Source organism: Diabrotica virgifera, chromosome 5 (genome assembly GCF_917563875.1).
Source record: "Diabrotica virgifera virgifera chromosome 5, PGI_DIABVI_V3a".
NCBI classification, from domain to species: Eukaryota; Metazoa; Arthropoda; class Insecta; order Coleoptera; family Chrysomelidae; genus Diabrotica; species Diabrotica virgifera.
This window is the reverse complement of record NC_065447.1, coordinates 114,186,562-114,210,694: the sequence shown is the minus strand read 5'-3', so window position 1 is coordinate 114,210,694 and position 24,133 is coordinate 114,186,562. Positions and strand designations below refer to the sequence as shown.

Sequence of the window (24,133 nt, the reverse complement as noted above, 5' to 3'; positions counted from 1 at the left end):
CCGTAAAATCCACACCCGTGGACCAAAATGGATGGTTGACATATGTCTTTTCCTGAACATTAAGGTGGGAGTTGGCCCAATTTTCAATTCAGTCAGATTTAGAAAATCGAAAATTTCGTGTAGGATATAGTGTCGCGTGTAGGGGAGTGTGGATGTGCGTCACTGGCGAGAACTACCGTTCTTTGGTAATGGCTCAGCGCGATGTGCTACGATTCCGTAAAGGAGGCGCTGAGCCATTTGAATATACAAAAATATTAAAATGCGCTCATCGTCGCGGTCAGGCCCGGACTGGGCCGCCGGCCCACCGGCCCGCGGGCCGGTGCGCCTTTTGCCTTCGTTAGTATATCAATTAAAAAAATTAAACGCTGAAAAATTTTTTAACCTTTACACAAAGACTAGGTGGCAACCATTCCCCTAAAACTGTTTTTACTTAATGAAAAAACAGAAACTGCTATAGAAACCTATATAATGAAGCGAGTGGGTATAACAAAGTATAACTTTTACCAGGAATCAGATAATCAAATAGCACAGATACGACGCGCGGCGCCCTCGAAACCATTTTTACGATTCGGGCGCCTTTCGTAGGTATCAATATCCGGTGTTTCTATTATAATACATAGGTAGCTTAGATTCGACGCGCGGCGCCCTCAAAGACAATTTTTACGATTCGGGCGCCTTTCGTAGGTATCAATAATTTTCGCTGTTTCTGTTACAGTAAATAGCTTAGATACGACTCGCGGCGCCCTTAAAGACCATTTTTAGATTCCTTTGCCTTTTGTAGGTATCAATATCCGCTGTTTCTATTATAATAAATAGCTTCGATACGACACGTAGCGCCCTCGAAGATACTTTTTACGATTCGGACGCCTTTCGTAGGTATCAATAATTTTCGCTGTTTCTGTTATAATAAATAGCTTAGATACGACTCGCGGCGCCCTTGAAGACCATTTTTAGATTCCTTTGCCTTTTGTAGGTATCAATATCCGCTGTCTCTATTATAATAAATAGCTTCGATACGACGCGCGGCGCCCTCGAAGATAATTTTTACGATTCGGGCGCCTTTCGTAGGTATCAATCATTTTCGCTGTTTCTGTTATAATAAAAAGCTTAGATACGACACGCGCCGCCCTCGAAGATAATTTTTACGATTCGGCCGCCTTCCGTGGGTATCAATTTCCGCTGTTTCTGTTATAATAAATAGCTTAGATACGACTCGCGGCGCCCTTGAAGACCATTTTTAGATTCCTTTTTCTTTTGTAGGCATCAATATCCACTGTCTCTATTATAATAAATAGCTTAGATACGACGCGCGGTGCCCTCGAAGACCATTTTTAGATTCTGGCGCCTTTTGTAGGTATCAATATCCGCTGTTTATATTATAATAAATAGCTCAGACACGACGCGCGGCGCCCTCGAAGATCATTTTTAGATTCTGGCGCCTTTTGTATCAATATCCGCTGTTTCTATTATAATAGGTAAATAGCTTAGATACGACGCGCAACGCCCTCGAAGATAATTTTTACGATTCGGGCGCCTTTCGTAGGTATCAATTTCCGCTGTTTCTATTATAAAAATAGTCTTCGAGGGAGCTGCGCGTTGCATCTAAGCCATTATTTATCTGATACTTGATACAAACAGTGTTACATCCCACAATTGGCCTATAATATACAGGTGTAGTTTTCTGCTCTCCATAACTATATCATACATATAGGATTGTTGCGCCCCTGAATCCTAAATAATGAAGCCATTGGGTACAACAAAATACAACTTGTCAACTTTTATCAGGTATTAGATTGTTGCGCCCCAGAATCCTAAATAATGAAGCCATTGGGTACAACAAAATACAAATTGTCAACTTGTATCAGGTATTAGATAATCAAATGGCTTAGATGCGACTCGCGGCGCCCTCGAAGACCAATTTTACGATTCAGGCGCCTTTCGTAGGTATCAATATCCGCTCTTTCTATTATAATATTTATAAGAGTGTTACATCTTACAATTGGCCTAAAATATATGAGTGCAGTCTTCAGAGCTCCATAACTACATTATACATGTAGGATTGTTGCGCCCTAGAATCCTACATAGTGAAGCCCGTGGGCGTAGTAGAAACTAAACTTCGTCAGAATGCGCAAAAAGTGGCCATTTTAATGTTTGGTAAAAATGTTTAAGAAATTCTATATGCATCCTTTAAAAATAAGAGCTTGCCGATATTGTAATATCCCATTAATCATTTACATCCCATTTATACTCGGGGCACTGAAGTGAGGCAAAAAGTCGCCTCATTACTGAACTCTCGTGCCTGATGGCCTCCCTTGCCACATCTGTAGCAGGAGTCGCTCTGTTTTCTCCCTTGCAGTCGGTTTTACCATGACCGAACTGTAGGTATCTGAAGCATCGCTGAACATGCAGTCTCTCTTTCGTATCTTGCACGAGTTATAGCCAATATGTTCTTTTTCCAGTGCTTTTTTGGCTGCGATGCGCGTCAGTCTGACTGTGACGTTTGTGTTGCCTTCTCTATTTTCCCTTATAGACGCGAGTTTGATGTGTTAGATTTTCTGCTGCCGGTATATCTGCGAACCTCTCTCAGGATTTCTTCCTTTTTGACATCACTGTCTATATTAAATATATCCACCTGGTCCTGATATTCCCGGACGTTCTCTACTACGTTTTCCTCCGTGCGGGCCACGCTTATCTTCTTCAGGTGTTCGGCCTGTTCTTTCCATGCCACTTCGAGCTTTAGGTCCCTGTACCTAATCTTCTTAGCGCTTTTGACATCAATTTGACTTTTCGTCGTGTCTGCACTGCCTTTGTTTAGCTTTAGCAACTCGGCGTAGGATTTTCCACCTCCCTTCACGATCACCTTCTGCGTCACCACGTTCATACTCCTGCAGCGCGAGGTGGAGGTCCATACCCATAAAGGTGACTTCGAGAAGCTTCCTGAGGTTCCTACCTCTGTAGCCTCCCCTATACTCTTAGGGACGCCTCTCTGGTCTCCAGTGTCTCTATGGCTTCTCTCAATAATTTAGAGATAATTGCCAGTAGTCTCTTGTCCCCTTCCATTTCCGTCACCCCTTTCTCTACAGGGATCATGAAAATAGGCTGACTATTTCCCCGGTTCTCTTCTTCCTGACTCTACCTTGTAATTGTTATCATAGAATTAAGTGGGAGGTCTCTTGGTCTGTATGTACCTACTGCACTTACTACCAGTTTCGGTTTTTCCTGGTCAGGTCGTTGGACCTTTCCCCTTCACATAGAAGTCCAGGTTCCAAGACCATTGCTAAGTCGCCTGGAGGTTTATTTCCTCTTCCCGGTTTGACGACTGTAAAGTAAAGTGATCTTCCTATTCAAATTTATAATGTTAATTTTTTCAAAGCCTCTTTCCCTTGAGTTCAGGAACGTTGCGATCATTTGTATCTTTTTTTCACTAAGTTATTCGGGAAAGAACTCTTCGAAGTCCATTTGTGTGGACACGCTTGCCGCCTCTTAGTCGTTTCTTCCTCACCGCTTTTCTCCACTATTATATTTCGGTTATCAATGCTGCCAAGGGCGACTTCTCTGAAAGTGCCCTCCATGTCTTCGGTGTACAGTGGTCTTCGATAGTTTAAGGACAGCGCGAGACGGTCGAAAACGACAACTTACTAGAGGCACATTGAAAAAACAGACAGTCATGTCTATACAAAAAGAAGAAGATGTCTTTGGTGACTCTTTTAAGGTTTTTTACCTCATTCTTGATTTCGACTTTCGTGTTCTTATGGTCGGACATTAGTTTCACTAAATTATTTGTAACTCTGGTAAGTTTATTCATTGCTCTTACCATAGCCGTTATTTCGGAACTCTACTCCTTCTCTCTAGATCTTTTCTCCCTAAGTGAGGAGCTCCTTTGCAAGGTTGTCTCCGCTGGAAGCTCCATTTTGTTCAGGTCCCTACCCCTGACCGGAATTCTTCCAACAGATCCCCTTTTTCCGAAGCCGCCTTCCTCTTTTCTTCTTCGCTGAGTACTTTCCCTTTGTTTCCTTCACTACCGATGAACACGATATTATCATCTCATTCATAGCTTGTTCCAGCTTGCATCACCACCGGTGACTCGCTCTATTGTCCCTTCGTTTTGTTTTTTCCTGCGTGATTAAATAATTATCCATATAGTTCCCATGAGTAGGGGCGAATTATACTGTCCGGCGAGGCAGTGCGCCATTACCCACGTTAAGGCTTGAATTTCAAATTTCAAAGGGTTTAGTCAGTTCTCCGAGGGCTCTGTTTGCGGCTGTCTGATCTAGGTCATTCACCACTCAGGCACGGATCGCCTGACACCGTGTGGTTGCGGATATTTTATCTAGGTTTACTGTTCTATTATATGGAGTGTTAGAGCGCTCTAAAAATTTGAAAAAATTCAAAAAGTGACTTATATTGAACATCAATCATGATTTTTGTTAATTGTTTTTGAACCGGTAGATTCCTCTGTAGAAGCAGTTGAAAAATTACTCAAACTTTTCAAAAATTTGTTTTAAATCTCCAGAGATCACCAAAAAATGTAACGGAGTAAAAGGGATACTGGGAAACTGAAGCTATATTTTTATGGCATCTTAATTTAATTTACTATTTCCAATAAAAATAGTAAATTACTTTATGGATTTAAATTAAAATAAACTTAAAAAATCGCAAGTAATATTTATAGCGTTACTTGAAAATATATGCGTTAGGATTTGAAAAAAGTTTGATGTGAAGAAGGGGGGTGGGGAGGGGTCTGGCGCCTTTTTTAGGATTTGGGTTGGCGCCTTTTTTATGTGCCAGTCCGGCCCTGGTCGCGGTCCGTTCCGTAGCGGGCTGTTCCGTATAAGTGGGCGCGGCCTTAATATCTGATAGATGTACCACATTTACCGAGAAATAGTTCCAAAGGTATTGTCAGGCTGAAGAAATAAATCACAATAAATTATTACGGATAAGAAGAGAAACGATCCTGAATCAAAGGGATGTGGAAAGGCAATGAATAATAATTTACTTTGTAAACATATATTATATGGTTCATGATGAAAAACATAATATAAATTTACGTATGTTTATGAATTCAAAGCACTTAATAAGTTCAAAATGAGTGTATAAGAGTTCAAAACAATATATGGACAACTTTGGAGTGGTTTAACCAGTGGCGTAGCTAGCCCCTTAGGGGCCCCGTGTCAAAGTTTGTCGCGGTGCCCTTTTCCGCCAATGATATGGCATAGTGCTAAAATAATTTTCAACAAAAGAAGCAAAAACGCTTGTATATAATAGAATAGAAATATGCTTTATTCTCACTGAAAGTTTTACAATTTATAGAAAAAGCTAGAAAGATTAGGAAAAAACAATAACAAATACAGTTACTGAAATTACAAAAATCGTCAATATTATTACAAAATAAAAGATAACGAAATAAAACAAAACAATATTAGGGTGTTTCATTAAAAATTAGAAATATTTAACTGTAGATTCCTGAGCTCAAAATATTGAGGATTAACCCAAATCACCTACTCCGAAAATGTAAATGTCTGACTTCTAAGGGAGCTGCAATTCTTTGAAGATGGTGACTTTCAATCAGTTTTTTTAAATACCTCTAGAACACTTCTATTTAGAAAAACGAAAACTGGTACGTCTATTTATCTTCCAGAGATAAATCGATATAATAAATTGTGAATTTCTAGTACCGGTCATATGCGTCCTCTTTGGGTAGGACAACGGTTATTTTATCGCATAACTTTTTTGTCTTTGACTTTTAAGCATTTTTAGTCGGTAGGATACACCGTCTTCTAGAAAAATCGATTTGAAAATGTTTCGTTTTTTGAATTTGAACAAAATTTCAAAAAAATTTTCAAAAAAAAAACCGGAGTATTTTACCTAAAAGCAAAAGTAACTTTTAGTACTAGAAAACTTCATAATTTAATAATCTAGTGTCAAAAATGCTTCAAAATTAAACACACAAAAAATAATGCGACAAAATATCAGTTGACCTACCCAAAACGGACGCATATGATCGGTACTACAAATTCGAAATTGATGAAATCGATTTACCTCTGGAATAAACGTAGATACTAGTTTTCGTTTTTTGTTTTTGGGTTAAATCTTAATATTTTGAGCCCAGGAATCAACAGCTAAATTATTTCCAACTCTTAATAAAATACTCTGTATATTTCAAAATTGAAATAAATTGCAAATTGCATAATACTACCTTAAAAACTAATAAGTTCTGCGTATAAAACTCAAATATAGATAATAATAATAAACCTACTAAACTCTAATAAACCAAAGTCGAAAAATAGATTTGAATTGTTGAGACTCGTTTTAAAACATTTACTCCCGGTTTCCGAAATGATGATCATCTCAAAAATTATGTAATCTACTATTAACAATAGATTAAATGCGTCAGAAACGTCAACCAAACTAGGTTTAACAACAGTCGATCACCTGGCAAAAGATTAATCGTTAGTTAACAGCCGATCATGAGTGTTTTGAGTTTCCGAAAGGTCGATTAACCAGTTTCGCTTGTCAAACGGCGGTAAAAATGGACTATTACCTAATCTGCGACTATCCGTCGATTAACGGGCTGTTAAGAGTTTTTTTTAGTTTTTTAATTACTGTAATTAACAAATACCGGGAAAAAATTGTCAAATAACACATATATAAATGATATAAATCATATTATTCAATAAAAATAAGATTTTTTTATGGAAGAAATAATTTAAAATATTTATTTAACTTGCAGAACATGGATATCTCGGACATTTTTTATATTTGATTATATAATTTATATTTTTTTTTCTTTTAAAAATGTAAGATAACAAGGATGCTAGACTCATAGAGCTATTTTTTGAGAGGCCAGAGCTCTAAAAAGCAGAACATAATGATTATAGCGATGTAAATAAGAGGGAAAACGTGTGAGAAATTATAGCAGCTAACTTTGAAGACAATAAAACAGCCGGTAAATAAATTAAAAATAAATATAAAAAGTAAATATATAGACCAACAATAAAAATACGATTATAAAATATTATAGATTATAAATAAACTGTTTTATATCTCCAACTCTCGTCACATTACCTAGCCTCATTTTTATAATGCTCTCGTTCAATTCTTGTTCCAAACAAAAGTGACAGTACGTAAGAGAGAATGCACCTTTAGAATCTAAAGATACAAGTTTGGATTTAGAGGTTAATATAATTGAAATTTTGAAGGATAACAGCCAATTGTGACAGTATCGCTACCAAATTGTATGTCAGATCATCGATTACATGATCTATGATCATGCAATTTTACAATAATTGGCGTTTGAGAAACCCATCACAGGTTAACAGTTGATCAAATCTAACAGCCGATTAGATGATCGGAGATTTGAATAACGTTTCGGAAACCGGCTGTTAGTGTTTTCAAGCCAAGGGTAAATGGACATAGAAAATGTCGCTAGGAGCGCAGAAGTGTGTTGACTTCTCCGCAAATCAAGCGAGGGAGAAATATGTCATTTTCTCCCGTGTTGTACACTATACTTTTTCTATGGATGCGTTTTTGTCAAGAGTTCAAATTTCAAAATTAAAGAATTTAGGTGCTTTTAGGTATATTATATGCCTAAGTTAAAATACATATACACATATTTAATATTCTTAATATTTATATGCTTTATTTATTAAAAATTATAATTAACACAGTTATATTTGAACAGTTTTGAAACGTAATTCCTGGTAAGTTTTGCTTTAACACATTTTGTTTAACAACAATAATTTTGTTTGTATTGTGAATGTTGCCATGGAAACGGCTATCATATATCGTCCCTGCTATTTCCAACTATCGAATGTGAAAAGTGCTACTTTTCAGAAGAACAAAATAATTTTTTTTAGAGACTCCTAAATCAGCGCATTGACAAATGGGAAAATTTTTATATTTTTTGTATGTAATATTTAATCCTTGTTATATTGATAACAAATTTGAACTGCGAACATAGCGACCTGCAAATACTTACAAAGAACATATTTCACGAAAATATACGCAAACAATACACAGTGTTTCAATGTTTCAAATATTCAAAGGTAAAGCGATTACAAATATTGCAATTTGGCATTATACATTATACAATGTCTCACATATAACCAACGGTGAATGGACAATAAAAAGTAGCTTGAAAACAAAAAAGCTCTGTAGTTATAGAAAGGCGAGAGGCAGAAAATAGATAGGTACCTCTACATAAATATAGTTTATATAGATAAAGTATCAATTTCAAACAATATACACTGTTCAAAGCGTTTTAATAGTGAAATAATTATTGTACAATATTTTGTTCAATTTTTTGAATGGAATTTTTTGTCGACATGCCGCACTGGGGCCCCTGAATGTCGGGGGCCCCGTATAATTGATACGGCTGATACGGCGGTAGCTACGCCTCTGGGTGTTAAAACACATAATGATGATGATGAAATACAGAAATATATTAGGTATATTTATTAGTATAATCAACAACAAACAAATTAATTAAAAAATAGTTCAAAATATTATAAATTTGTGGTGATTTAAATGACGAAGCATTATGTCCGCCTGCTTATCTCGATTACGTAGATTTAATTATATTATACATTACACACATACCTACTTTTAAATGTTTATATCGGCCACGTTTTTGTAAAATATTATCTTGAGTCATTTAACTTCTAGCTTTACTGTAGATACATGCTTTAATGATCTTTTCTTATCTAAAATTGCCAAAATGAGAAAACGTTTCAATGATGTTGAACGTAATTCAGTCATGTTTTACCTACTATAACATATTATTCACATTTAAAATCATTACATCTAATATGTTACTCGTTTATTTATTATGTTTATTTAGTGCAGTCCAGCAAACGATTTCTCTTTCAGAAAATATCATCGATGCGTATGAAAAACTAATAAATGATGCAATTGAGAAAGCTCAAAATTATGAGCTGCCAACCAGTTCTATAAAATACAAACCTATAAGAAATCAACATTATCCTGAAGGTAGGTTTTTGAAGTAGGTGACGGTTTTTATACGCCAATATTTTTAAATTAAATGTATTTTGTACTATTTTAATCTATAACACATTTTTCAAATTATTATGTATAAAAAATTAAAAGTTGAAATATATACAAAGATTTTACATAGTACAGGGTGAGGCAGATAAAGGGCCTATTAGAAATATCTCGAGAACTAAAGCTAAGAGAATCTTGAAAATTGAAATACAGGGGTTTTGAGGTATAAACTATTTAATGAAAATATTTTCTTCTCTTTGCTACTTCCGGTTATACCGGAAGTTGATTGTAACTTCGTTTTTTTAATGAGAATGTATATTTTTACATTTTTTGATTTTACTCGATTTCTTCTTTCTTAAAATATAAGGTTTTGTAGTATTATACAGGGTAGTTTAAAAGATAATTACGTTTTCTTATTAATTTCGTAGCAATATTAACACCCTGTAGGATTGTAGTAAATTGGTATAATAAACTCTATTAATGTTCAAATGATTTTTAATTTAGTCTACTATTGTTAAGACTTATTGGTATAGTTAAACTTTTCATTTTAGTATACAGGGTTGGTCGAAACTCGGAATGAGTATTTTCTGAGTTTTCTTAAATGGAACACCCTGTATTTTAGTATTGTAATGAAATTCTATTTTATGGTACTTTTTAATTTCTTAAGCATTCCCTATACCTAACTTCTTTAATTTGTGAGTTATTGGTGATTAGATCCAAACATTAATTGCAACACAAAATAGGTGAAATTGTATTAGGTTGGCCGTGAAAATATTCAGTCACAAATAATTTTTTGGAAATAAATACATATTAATCTATATTGATACTTAAAATTGCCAATAGTGGTTGAGGTATCAAAATACCATCGAAGTTAAGGTTGTTGGTGCGATTAACAATTAAGCACAAACTAAAGCAGTTAGGTATAGGGATTGCTTAAGAAGTAAAAAGTACCATGAAATATCATTTCATTACAATACTAAAATGTAGGGTGGTCCATTTAAGAAAACTCAGAAAATACTCATTCCGAGTTTCGACCCACCCTGTATACTAAAATTAAAAATTTAGTTACACTAATAACTGTTAACAATAGTAGACTATATTAAAAACCATTTGAACATAAATAGAGTTTATTATGTCAAACTACTACAATCCTACAGAGTGGGAATAGTGCTACGAAATTAATAAGAAAACGTAATTATCTTTTAACCTACCCTGTATATTATTACAAAACCTTATATTTTAAGAAAGAAGAAATCGAGGGGAATCCAAAAATGTAAAAATATACAGGGTGTCTCATTTAAAAAAAACGAAGTTATAAGCAACTTCCGGTATAACCGGAAGTACCAAGTAGATGAAAATATTTTCATTAAATAGATCAGTCTTCAAAACCCCCTTATTCCAATTTTCATAATTCAATTGTCTTTAGTTCTCGAGATATTTCTAATAGGCCCTTTATCTGCCTCACCCTATATACATAGTACATTTTACGTAGTATATTTCTCTTCTCTGTATTAATGAAATGAGGTTCATATAAACAAAGTGGATGTAACAAATTTTGTTAAAGAAAGCATGTAGTTTTTGTTCGTTTTTTGCTAAAGGCTATAGCGGAATAAGATGGTAAAAAATCTGCACTGAACTGGATTTATTTGTGCTTACACACAAAGGTAAATATATAAGAACCCCTTAAGCAACTTTTTAGTTCCCTAAGTGACCTAGGGGTATTATATCTTAAAAATGTGTTTCTTCAAAACTAGATTCCCTGAGCTATCCTTCACCTTAAACATCTGAAAAAATTCAAGAACATATATCTTCATTGCCACAAATAGTCTGATTTTTTCAGATTTTTTTGTTCAAAATTAAACTCAGGAAAAATATTTGAACTTTTCAAAAAAAAATGTAGATTAGGTAAACTATTTTTCGTGTATTTTTTTCGTTCTTTTTAATGATGTGGTAATATTCGCCATTTTCTCTCCGGAAAATCATGAAAATTCGAAAAAAACTCAGTTTTTTGCCATTTTTGCATGGCATGGTAATCATCAAAAATTATATCAGTAGTAATTGCACGAGAGCTCTAAAATTATCGATTTGTTTCCAAAGTGATACTTTGACAGAGATACTTCCCTTCGGGTCGTGAAATTATGTCAAAGTGTGACATGGCAATAAGTCGATAATAATTTTAGATATCGAGTGTAATTCGCTGATATTATTTCATGAAAACAACTGTTTTTTAAATAATTTTAACTAATATTTTATTAATATCTGCACTTGAATATTTGCTAAACCTGTTTCTTGGTGTTCTCTGTGACAAGTTGTAAATCATGAATTGTCGTTAATGTCACTGAATGTTTATTTTTGCGTAGTAAAGAAGGGCATCTGACGTAATGCTTAATTATTGATAATTTTACTTGAAAGCCTATTGCCTAAAAACTACTAGAGTTAATTTTCATATTTTGGCAAAAGAACCCGGCTCCGAAGGAGGATGGCTCTTTCGCCAAAATGTTAAAATGAACGAGAGTAGTTTTTAAAAGGCAATACACTTGAAAGCTAAATTATCTGATTATGTTGATGCACGAGTGTAATTTAGGGAGAAAATTACCCGAAGAAACTGAAACTATCCAATGAAGAAATAATAATTTTCTAAACAATTTACTTAACAATACAAAAAACTAGTTTAAATAACAAGAATACCAATCATTTTTTACGTGCGACCGCTGTTATAAACCTGGTAAAGGAAGTACTTGAGGAATAGCAACTCATAAAAATAACCGGGCATTCCAACACAAAATTTTCATCTTCCTACCTGCAGATGGACCAGGAACACCATGAGATGATCATTCAATAAATGAGAACTAATACAACAGAGTCCCAACCTAGTTGTTCCAAAAATTAAAATCCACATCCAAATAAATCCGGAAATAATATAAACAATTATTATAACTGCGTTAATGATTATTAGTTTTTTTATTAAATGCCCAATCTTGAAGAATGTCCGCAAACTTACCAATTTGGGTCTCTTCGTTAAAAGTGTAGTTTCTCTCAACATAAAACTGCGTAAATTGACTCCAAACGTACTGTTGTTACTGATTATATTTTTTGGCTTAGTTTTATTAATAGCTTCTTTAATTGACTCTACAGATTCTCTGCCAAAACGAGATATTTTTATAGAAAAATTTTTGCAAATGCCAAACTGACATATTAAATAAACAAAGATATTGCTAGCATGTGGTTGTCAAATTCAAACATTAAAAACATTTTTTCGACGTTTTTCGAAAATTTGTTGTCTGGCAATAGACACGAGAGCCCGCAGGGCTCGAGTGGCTATTGCCCAATGACAACAAGTTTGAGAAAAAAAGAAGCATTATTTTCTTATTTTTTATTCTTACTATCGTGTGATATTTGTAAGATTATTTTTTCTTCTTGTTCTCCTTGTAGTTTCATGGCCTCCACCTCTTAGGTACTTGGCCAGTCCTAGTATTTAGACTAACTGGAAGGGAATCCTCTTTTCAAAGGGTCTGGATTTTTCCATATTCCCTTCTTTAAATTCATTGTGATATGATTTTCAAATAACTATTTTTATTTTATATTTTAATTTGAAATATTGTTAAAAATTGATTGATCTTTTTTAAGGTTTGGTCATTAATATTATGTAAGATATTTTGTAATGAAATGGGGGTTGGACTTCCTATATTAACTAGTTCCTGATACAGGTCAAATTGATTTGTTTTGTTAATTGGGCATTCAAGTAACATATGAGTTATACTTCCTATCTGTCCACATTCACAAAAAGGAGTATCACTACAATTAATTTTAAACAAATGGTCTGGTGTGTGACAATGGCCCGTTCGCATTCTAATAATAGATGTCAAGTGCCTTCGATCCACAAATGTGAATTTGTGGAACCAAGGGTTTATAGAAAAATCACTTTGGCATTGTTGATACCATTTCCCTTTAGTTTTAAACTGCTTTGTCCATTCAACTTTAAACTCGTTTACAATTTTTTGTTTAATAAAAGGCAAAAAGTCAAATTTATCTATTTTAATGTCTGCAGGAACATTTAAAGTCTTGCCTATATTTGCCAATTTATCAGCCTCTGTATTCCCCTTTACTCCAGTATGGCCTGGAATCCAAGCTAAGATTATATTAAATCCTGCTTCCATTGACTCAATAATAAGTCTTTTAGTTAGGTTTACAATATGGTTGTTTGTCCCCCAGGTGGTGTTATGTAATTTTTGGATAGCACTTTTAGCATCTGAAAAAATTATTGCTTTTTTAATATTTTTTTCAATACAAACAGATACTGCCTTGTTAATTGCAATAATTTCTGCAGTGCATATTTGAGTGTGCTCATGTAATCTGGATGCATAGTTATAATTGATTGAAGGTATGTGTACCCCAAAACCTACTGTCCTAGACTCGGGATCTAAAGAACCATCTGTAAATACCCATGTATAATTTCCATATGAAGCTGAAAATTCCTGATGAGTATAGATTTCCATTTTTTTATGGGTTGAGAAAATTGTCTGAAATGTTCCCGTAAGATGATTCAGTTCGATCTGAAAGCAGGATTTAATATTCTCTTTATATAGATTAATGAGGTATTTGTCAAAATTATTTTTGATTTCAATCAAATATGGTGGCTCTTGTGATTTCCAAAATCCTATTTTATAATTTACTTTGGTTCCCAACTCTGACAGGATTTCGTTCAGTGGATTTTTCAGATCAGCTAGGATTTTCAGATAGAACTTAGCGCACAGTATTTTCCTTCTTGCATCTAATGAAATTTCTCCACTTTCTGCTAACAAAGCATTAGTGGTGGTAGATCTCATACAGCCCGTGATGATTCGTAAAGCTTTAAACTGAATTTTATCTAATATTAAGAGTGGGGACTTACTACAGGGTTTTAATATTGCACATGAATAATCCAAATGGGGTCTTACGATTCCTTTATAAATTAATGAGACTGTATGGGGGTTTGCTCCCCACCAGGTTCCACATATTGCCCTCATTATATTCAAACCTTTTTGAGCTTGTGTTTCGATACGTTTAATATTTTCAATCCAGTTAAGTCGATTATTGAATATTGTCCCTAAATATTTAATTGATTCTCTAATAGGAATTATCTCTTCCTCTATTTTTAACGGAATATTATTGGTGATGTTTTTCTTTTTGTTAAAGATTACTGCAGAGGATTTACCATGGGACAAGGGTAGTTTATTTTCTGTTAACCATTGAGTTATGTGAGTAAGACATATATTAGTTAATCTTATAAGATTATTTATATCTTCACCAACTGTTATGAGGGCTAGATCATCTGCATATTGAATTAGCCTGAAATTAGATGGAATAATGTCATGTAGCGCTTTGGTATATATGTTGAATAGTAGTGGGCTCAGGGGCGATCCCTGAGCCAGCCCTTTATCAGTGATGTTGGGTCCAATTATTTGGTATTCCCTATCTCGGATATAAATATTTCTGTTATTTAAGTATTCAAAAATTAGGTTATTATATGTATATGGTATTTTTAAATCTGCCATTTTTCTATATAAAAGGTAGATATCTATATTATCATAAGCAGCTTTTAGATCAAGGAAGACCGTTAAAACCGCTTTTCTCTCAGTAAAAGCATTAAGTACTATGTGGGAAAGCGCTACATGCGCATTACTACATCCACTTTCTTTGCGAAAGCCCAGCTGATAGCTGGGCAAAATACTATTATGCTCTACGAACCATTCTATTCTATTTTTAATTATGTTTTCTAAAATTTTACCTACACATGACGTTAAGGCGATTGGTCGGTAACTTTCTGGACTGTTTGGACATTTAGTAGGTTTTAGGAAAGGTAATATTAGTGTTTGTTTCCACTGCCATGGTATCTTACTTGTTTTTAATATATTATTGAAAATTTTTATCAAATGGGATTCTGCTATTGTGGGTATGTTTTATAACATCGAATAAGATACCTTATCCATACCAGTGGCCTTATCTTTTTTTGAGTATATTATATTAGTGTACTCAGTGTAGGTTATTTCCTCAACAGTTTCATTGCTAGGGCTCAGAAGTTTAAACCAGGGATCTACATTGCATGAAGTTAAATTATTTAGAATTTTTATCGAGGTTTCGTTATTGGGAAAAGTTACATGGCTATTAGAAAAATGAGTTTTAAATTTTTTAATTGTGTTCCAAATTTTTTTAACTGGAGTTTCCCTCGTAAGTGATCCACAAAATCGTCTAAAACTAGATTTTTTTTTAATTTGTAATTGTTTTTTAACGAAAGCTTTAATTATATTACAGTTTATGTAATTTTCCACGGTTTGGTTATCTACATAGGTTTTGATTGCTTTTCGTCTATTTTTTATTAACTCATCGCATTCGTTGTCCCACCATGGTGCCCCCTTAGTTTTATCTCTAACTGTTATGTAAGGGATATTATCTTCTGCACTAGAATTGACAATATTATGCCATTCATTATAATCCACGTCATGTCGATCAGACAGCTTAGTTTCTATAGTGCCCATGTATTTTGGCCAATTTGCTTTTTTGAAATTTCTTCTGGTACCTAATATGCTGCCTCCATTTGAGGATTGTGTTTGGATAATTTCACATATAGTTGGGAAATGGTCACTTTGTCCACTATCTGGGTGTACCCACCAATGACACTTAGATGCTAAATCTTGAGTTACTATGGTAAGATCAACTGCTGATGGATTCTGCCCTGGTTGTACCATTCTGGTGGAGGTACCATCATTCATTATAACTAATTGTTCTTCATCAACGAATTCCATTATTATTTTCCCATTATGGTTGTTACCAGCACATCCCCATACCTGATCATGTGCATTTAAGTCTCCCATGATTATATAAGGTTTGTGAAAATCTTTTTTAATATTATTCCATGTTAATTGTTTTATTTGCTGACCTGAAGGGTTGTAGATATTAATTATATTTAGGTCAAATTTTGGTAAGTTTATACCTATCACCTGCATATTTGATGTTCTGTCAGAGTTGCTCACTCGTATACTAGTGTGTTCAAAACTATCTTTAATTAGGATCACAATGCCACCATATCCATCATATCTATCTTCCCTGTATATGAAATAGTTTTTTATATTTAATATATACGTGTTATTCGTCCATGTTTCATTTAATAAGATTACATCTGGTTTAAGTTCTTTAATGAAGATTTTTAAATTTTCATAATTTGGTTTAATACTTCTAATGTTCCACTGCATGAGAGTGAAACAGCCTTTCATTTGGAATTTTTTATTTTTATTTTGATCCATAAAATGATGGGGGTGATGAGTTAATATCTAAATAGCCTGTGTCAAACGTAGGTGAGCCTATGCTTTTAAAATTACAAATTTGTGCAATAAAATTGAGAACATGTTCTCTGTCTGAATTATTTAATTTACTAGCCATATTCATAATATCTTGAAGGGACTGAGAGCTTTCTCTGAAAACGTTTTGAGAGGTTTGATTATTGGTTTTATTAAAATTTGGTGAATTTGGGGTACTATATGCCATGGAGGAAGTAGATGGCAACCTACCATTGGGGTTTAATATATTCTCGTTGTGTAGATCTTTATCGTATGTCCCATTATCTTGTGCTCGCCTTTTATTTCCTTTAAGTGTGACCCTATAAGTGCTGGATTTTTGTTGATTACTGACGTGTGTCGTTCGTCTAGAGTTTAATGGGATACTTTGTGGTTCCAGGTTTTTAGTGCCTTGAAAGGCAGGGAAATCACTCGGATGGTTAATGAAATTATTGTTTTTTGTTTTTGGAATTTTTTCAGAAGCCTCAAAAAAAGATAGATTTTCTAAAGACATCATCTCTCTAATTTTTTTTTGTCTCATAAATTCGGGACATTGATGGCTTGTGCTATTATGCTCAATACTGTTACAGTGAACACATTTCATAACACACGTTTCATTTGGTTCATGTATTTTAGTGCAATTAATGCATTTACTATTTTTTGTTTTGCACAGATTTTTGGTGTGCCCATAATTTAAGCAGTTATAACACTGTATCACTGGCATTATATATGGCAAGACTCTATGTTCTATACCGCAGATCAATACTCCCATCGGTAAAGTAGTCCCTGTAAAGGTATAACAAACAGTTCCAGTTGGGAGAAGTGTAACCACCTCCTCACTTTGGCTGCCCTGTTGAGATATCTCATCCATTTTTTGCTTAATTCTTCTATTAAAACGTTTGACATGAATAATTTTACAATTTTTTGTATTGGGTTCTGAGTATTTCAACAGGGTATCCTCTGTGAAGTCTCTATTGATAAATTTTACAATACCTTTACAGGTTACATTCTTATTAGGGATGAACAAGTCATATCCTTTATCTTTTAACGTATTTGAATCCAAAAAATCATTTGCCGCTTTTCTGTTTTTAAATTCCACACTAATTCTATTTATCCCCTTTTTATGAGTTTTAAAGATTTCGTTTAATTTTAGATCATAGATTTCTCTAGCTATGGCCAAATAGTTATATTTCCCGATATTCAAATTTTCATTATTGGATTCTGTATAGACTTCAAACGGACCTTTATCATAAATATCATATCTAGATGGGATGTTATTTAAATTTATACTTTCTTTTTTATCAGTCACAATTATTTGTTTTTTGTTATCTCTTAAATTATTATTATTACTTAGATTGCCTATATAACTCGTATTTGTAGTCATTGGAACATCAAAGTTATCATTTTTTTCGACTAAATTTAAATCTGGGGGCCTATCACCCCCAGACGTGTCCCCCATTTTTAAAACTAGTTTGCTTTATTTATTTAATTTTTTTTAATTATTCTATTAAAGTATTTTAATTTAGGCTATTAGAATTATAATTTATAAAAGATTTTATTAAAATACCTGACTTTCAAAAGCCGACAGCAATTCAAATTCTGACACCACTACCTTGTCAAAAAATCAATCAAACTTTAAATTCCAAATTATTAGCTATTTTTATCCAAATTTTCTCAGAATTAACTTCGGAATATAGTTCTTGCAGCTACGTGACAAAAATTATTGCAGTATTACTTTTTCTGTCTCAACTAAACGGCTTTTTCAGAGAACTCTGATATAAGTATATCATTCAACTTTGACATTTCAAGATTATTTTTTAATACTTTCATATAAAAATCAAGTCTTTGTATAAAAACAGTCAGTGACATTGTTCCCAGTTAATGTGTCACACATTTTTCAATTTGTCAAAGTGAAAAGCACAGTTTAACAAATATTTAAATGAAGATATTAATAAAATATTAGTTAATTTATTTATAAATAGAGTCCTATTTATGAAATAATCTTACCGAAGTAAATCAAGCGCTTAAGTGTGCCTATTTGTGTTCTCGTCGTGACAATTTGACATTAGATGCAGAACTAAAAGTATATTATGGATATTTTCTTAAATGTGGCAGTTGTCAAAAGTAGGAAACTGGTTGCAATTAAACAAAAACAATCTACTTAAAAAAATTGTAACGGTAATTTTCTACAGTAGATTATTCCCAGTATAATTTTAATCTGACTGGACAGAATTAAACACGTGATCAAAAATCTTACTATATAATTGGAAGTTAAAATCATTAAAAAATAATCGCTGTAATAAAGCGATAATTGTCGAGTAGATAAATGGGCGAGTGTAATTTTCAGTAGTAATTGAACGAGAACTCTAAAATTATCGATTTGTTTCCCGAGTGACACTTTGACAGTTTTAATTTGACGACACGAAGGGGAGTGAAATTATGTCAAAGTGTTACCGAGTGCAACAAGTCGATAATAATTTTAGAGATCGAGTGTAATTCGCCGAGATTATTTCATTTCATTTCATAGATTATTTCATGAATAAAACTGCCTTCTTAAACCATTTTAAGTAATATTTTATTGATATCTTTACCTGAATATTTGCTAAAGCTATTGCTTGGTTTTCTCTGCAGAGGCGGATTTAAGGCAGTGGGGGCCCCTGGGCAGAATTGGTGTAGGGCACTACCTTCTACCATTAAAAAATGTTGTTATAACTATGGTATACAGCCAACTACAGGGTTTTCCCTTTTAGAAATTGAAAAAATATTGATCTTCTTTTATAAATATATTTTTAAATAATAAAAAAATACAAAAGCATTTAGTCCAAGCTGTGGGTGAAAAATAGGTCGTTTCAGGATATAATTCAGGAATTTTTGAAACCTATCAGGTGTTGTAAAGGACGATGCCAGGAATAACTTATACTAAAATGTAACCAAAAATTTTGTGCGGTTTTTTATTTATGACGATTTTCATTTGTTAAATTTGCCATTTTTAAAGATTTTTAATTTTGCAGCTTAGGATATTCATTTTAGAGAAAAAGTTTTAAATAGAAAATTGTAGTAAATTAAAAAACCTACAATTTGAGCTATTGCAAGTTTCATTTCGTTAATAGGTTATTGCAAAACAGCCTGCGAAAAGTCCAAAATGGCCGTTTTTTGCAATTGCGTTATTTATTGTAAAAATAACTTATTTGTATTTTTAAGGCTTTAAAATAAAGATCTTTCAATACTAAACATAAAAAAAATTCTAGTGCCCGATTTGTGAACTTGTTGCTTAGATATTATAATTTGTTTATCCCAAGAGGTCAAATATCCAAGGCTATAACTTTTTGAAAAAAAAATCGTACAGAGTTAATCCAAAATCCACTCTCCTTCTAAAGACTTATATTTTCACAAGATGATGTAAATTAATGCGTATAACATCTTTCAACCTCTTATTTCGGGTTTGAAAGTAAGGGGGCAAATTTCGTTATAAACATTTAGAACTGAAGCCGCCCCTGTACATCCTTTGAGTTTCTAACTTGCAGATTATTGTTTCTGAAGCTAAAGTAAAGAGTCAAAACCAAATAAAAATATTCTACGACCAACTGAAGCCGAGATAATTGTTTGTGTTTTCTTAAATCGTAGTGACTTTATTTATAACAATCAAGAAATTATTTCACACTCATTGACTAAATAAAGACTGATATTATCTTAACATAAAAATTATTTTGACCGAAAGTTACATTTAATTATTAAAAATGATTTTTAAAATGTAGTGGAGATTTATTTTTCGTTTCGACTGTGATTTATTGTGTCGGTTGCCCTTAGCAACGGCTAGCAACTTATAATACATTGAATTACGGTTTTCGCTTTAAATTTTAAAGCACCGCTTGTATTGACATGACATTGGGCAAACAGATAGATAATATGTTAAAGAATAAAAATGATATTGGGTGAGTTTCACCCCTTATAAAGGGTGAAAAAATATATGTTCAAAATAAGTTTGGAAATGGATAAAACGTCTAATTCTAAGCACCTTTTGTTCAATAGCATTTTTTCACCAAGTTAATACCTTTCGAGTTTTTTCGAGTAAATACCTTCATTTTTCAACAACAAAAAAAACACGTTTTTGTGCGGTTTTTGACAAATAACTCAAAAAGTAAGTATTTTATTGAAAAAAAGAATTTTAACAAAAATATAGCAAATTAAAAATTTAAAAAAATGGTGTACGCGTGAAATCTCTAGACCCAGTAGAAACAAAGTTCTAGCTAATGAAAAAGAGGTTCATATCCGTCAAATTTCAAAGTGAATTATTTCAACGTGAAATAACCGAAAAATCATGCACTTTTTGGAGAAAAATCATTACAACTTTTTTAGTGTAGGTACAAAGTGTTTAAAAAAATATGTATACCTGTTTTAAAAAAAAGTTTATAGCATCAAAAGTAAGCAAGTTACGCTGAAAATAAAGTTGATCTCTTTTTCTTTGGTCAAAAAACTTGGGAAAGTCACCCCCTAATTAGCATCAAAAATGAAATTATAATCAATTTTACTTCAATGTTATTTTACCCGTATATGTGTCGTTTATGTCTGTAAGTTTCATCGGTTCAAAGTGCTTATTTTTAAAGAGGCAGTAGTTAAAAGGACTTGAACTAGTCAATAATCACGAGTGTATTAAAATTTAGAACAGCCATATCTTAACAAATTTTTGCCTTCCAAAAAAAAGCAAAAAATCCAAAATATTCATAACAGAAAAACTAAATTTTTTTACTCTTTTTGATTTTTGGTCACATTAATAAATTTTAAGTTATTTAGAAAAAAACATTTTTTTTTAATTAAAAATTAAAACAGATTTACTTTAAAACCAATTTTTTTAAATAAGTCCTTTGAACCGATGATACTTACAGATCATATAAATAATACATGAGCAAAGTAACTTTGTGAAGCGGTAATGATTAATTTGATTTAAGATGCCAATTTATTGGGGATTGACTTTCGAGATTTTTGACAAAAAAAAAAGAGATCAACTTTATTTTCAGAGTAACTTTTTTTAAAAACAGATATACATATTTTTTTAAATACTTTAAAAAATGATTTTTCTCCAAAATGTGCATGATGTTTTGATTATTTCACGTTGAAATAATTCACTTTGAAATTTGACGGATATAAACCTATTTTTCATTAGCTAGAATCTTGTTTATACTGGGTCTAGAGATTTCATGCATACATCATTTTTTTTAATTTTTAATTTGCTATATTTTTTTTAAAACCCGTTTTTTAAATAAAACACATATTTTTTGAGTTATTTGTCAAAAATCGCGTAATAACGTATTTTTTTGTTGTTGGAAAATTAAGGTATTTACTCTAAAATAACCCGAAAGGTATTAACTTGGTGAAAAATGCTATAGAACGAAAAGTGCTTAGAATTAAACGTTTTATCCATTTCCGAACTTATTTTGAATCTATATTTTTTCACCCCTCATAAGGGGTGAAACTCACCCCCAGGACAAAAGCACACAGAGGCCCAATATCATTTTTATTCTTTAACATGTTATCTATGTGTTTGCCAAATTTCATGTCAATCCAAGCAGTGCTTTGAGATTTAAAGCAAAATCCGTGATACAATGTATTATAAGTTGCTAGCCGTTGCTAAGGGCAACCGACACAATAAATCATAGTCGTTACGAAAAATAAATCTCTATTACACTTTAAAAATCATTTTTAATAATTAAATGTAATTTTCGGTTAAAATAATTTTTATTTTAAGATAATATAAGTCTTTATTTAGTCAATGACTCTGAAATAATTTCTTAATTGTTGTAAATAAAGTCGCTACGCTTTAAGAAAACAAAAACAATTATCTCGGCTTCAGTAGGTCATAGAAAATTTTTATTTAGTTTTGAGTCTTTATTTTGTCTTCAGCAAGTTAAAAACTCATAGGATGTACAGGGGCGGCTTCAGTTCTAAATGTTTATAACGAAATTTGGCCCCTTATTTTCAAACCCGAAATAATATGTTGAAAAATGTTATACGCATTTATTTACATTAGAATATGAAAATATAAGTCTTTAAAAGGAGAGTGGATCTTGGATTAACTCTGTACGATTTTTTTTTTCAAAAAGTTATAGCCTTGGACATTTGATCTCTTGGAATAAACAAATTATAATATCCAAACAACAAGTTCACCAATCGGGCACTACAATTTTTTTTATGTTTAGTATTGAAAGATCTTCATTTTAAAGCCTTAAAATATACATAAAAGTTATTTTTACAATAAATAAGGCAATTGCAAAAAACGGCCATTTTGGAGCTTTCGCAGGCTGTTTTGCAATAACGTATTAACGACATTAAACTTGCCATATAGTCTGAGCTGATTATCCGAGAATAGGCCATTTTTGGGAAAAGTTATTTACCAGCAATTTTATTACTGGAATCGAATTATAAGATCCTATATATTAATAATATAGGATTGCAAAGTCCTCAGATAGTGTGCTACTTTTTTTATAAACAAAATGGCGCACGAAAATCGTGTTTTTTTTTCAATTATTGCTCTATAACTCCGAAGATTTTAACTTTACAACAAAAACACTCAAATAAAAATTCACCGCGATTAAATTCTGCATAGAGATGTGTTTTTCCCGATCTGCTTAGACCAAAATTTTCTTTGGAAAAGGCGGGTTTTCCCAAAAAAAAATTTAATTTTCAAATAAAGTTTTAGATAAGTAGTTATCTACCAATAATTAAACAATTCGGTGACTTAAAAGCCTTCTTGGTTTAGATTATAATTCCAGAAGCTGGTGAAAATTGAACTAATATTTTAGCAACAATTCAGTTGTTAATTAATAATTTACGGTCGAAATAAGAACCAAAATAATTATGATACACTGATCAAACTTTGAAATCTTATAAAGATGAGATGCTTATTTAAGATTTTCTCAACAAAATATAAATTTTTAATTTTTTTGCATAATCTTTAAATGTTAAAAAAAAAATAGTTATAAACAAATTAACGTTTCTCAGAAAGTTTTTATTATATTATAATTTTAAAAAATAGCTAAAATGCGCATTTTAAATATCTTGAAAATGAATGCTTTAAAACTTTTTTGCAACCATTTGTAAAAAAGTTATGAAACAGCAAAATAAATATACGATTACTATGGTGTTTATAATTTTTTTTTTAATTCTTTCAAAGCATAGAAGTGAGTTTGAAGTACAAGCTAATTATTTACAAAAAAATATCGATTACAAGTTTAATGGTTATATTTTAATTAAAGATTATATATATATTTTTTTGTAATTTGCACGCGCGAAAGTAGAATAATACAGTACTGTAGCTTAAATTTTCACTCGAAGCGACGAACGGCGGCCGCGTACACTTTTAATAAATAATGTATGCTGCGTGTCAGTCGCTTCAAGTGAACATTTTAGCTCCGACTCTCTATCAGGCCTACTTTTTCGCTAAAAATTAGAAAAAAAAGTATTTTTAATATTTGATTAAAATATAACCATTGCACTAATTTTTGACATTCTTTGTGAGTAATTAGATTGTACCATAGACTTACTTTTAAGCTTTGAAACAATTAAAACAAATTATAAACAACGGAGCTATCGTATATTTACTTTGCTGTTTCATAACATTTTTGCAAATGGTTGGAAACATTTTTTAAAGCATTCATTTTCAAGACCTATGAAATACGCATTTTAAGTATTTTTAAAAATTAGAATATAATAAAGAATTTCTGAGAAATGTTAATTTGTTTATAACAATTTTTTTAAACATTTAAAGATTATGCAAAAAATGAAAAATTTATATTTTGTCGACAAAATATTAAATAGGCATCACACCT

The 24,133-nt window shown here is 32.2% G+C and overlaps 1 protein-coding gene across 1 annotated transcript in view; it reads left to right on the top strand.

The window, feature by feature from the left end:
- The first annotated feature begins 8,631 nt into the window (after nucleotides 1-8,631).
- The window catches only part of LOC126885101 (glucose dehydrogenase [FAD, quinone]-like), an 81,197-nt gene continuing 65,695 nt past the window's right edge, over nucleotides 8,632-24,133 (top strand). Inside the window, exon 1 of the mRNA XM_050651528.1 lies at nucleotides 8,632-8,988. Coding sequence (XP_050507485.1) covers nucleotides 8,733-8,988 — 256 coding nt within the window. The 5' untranslated portion in view covers nucleotides 8,632-8,732. The remainder of the gene's footprint in view (nucleotides 8,989-24,133) is intronic.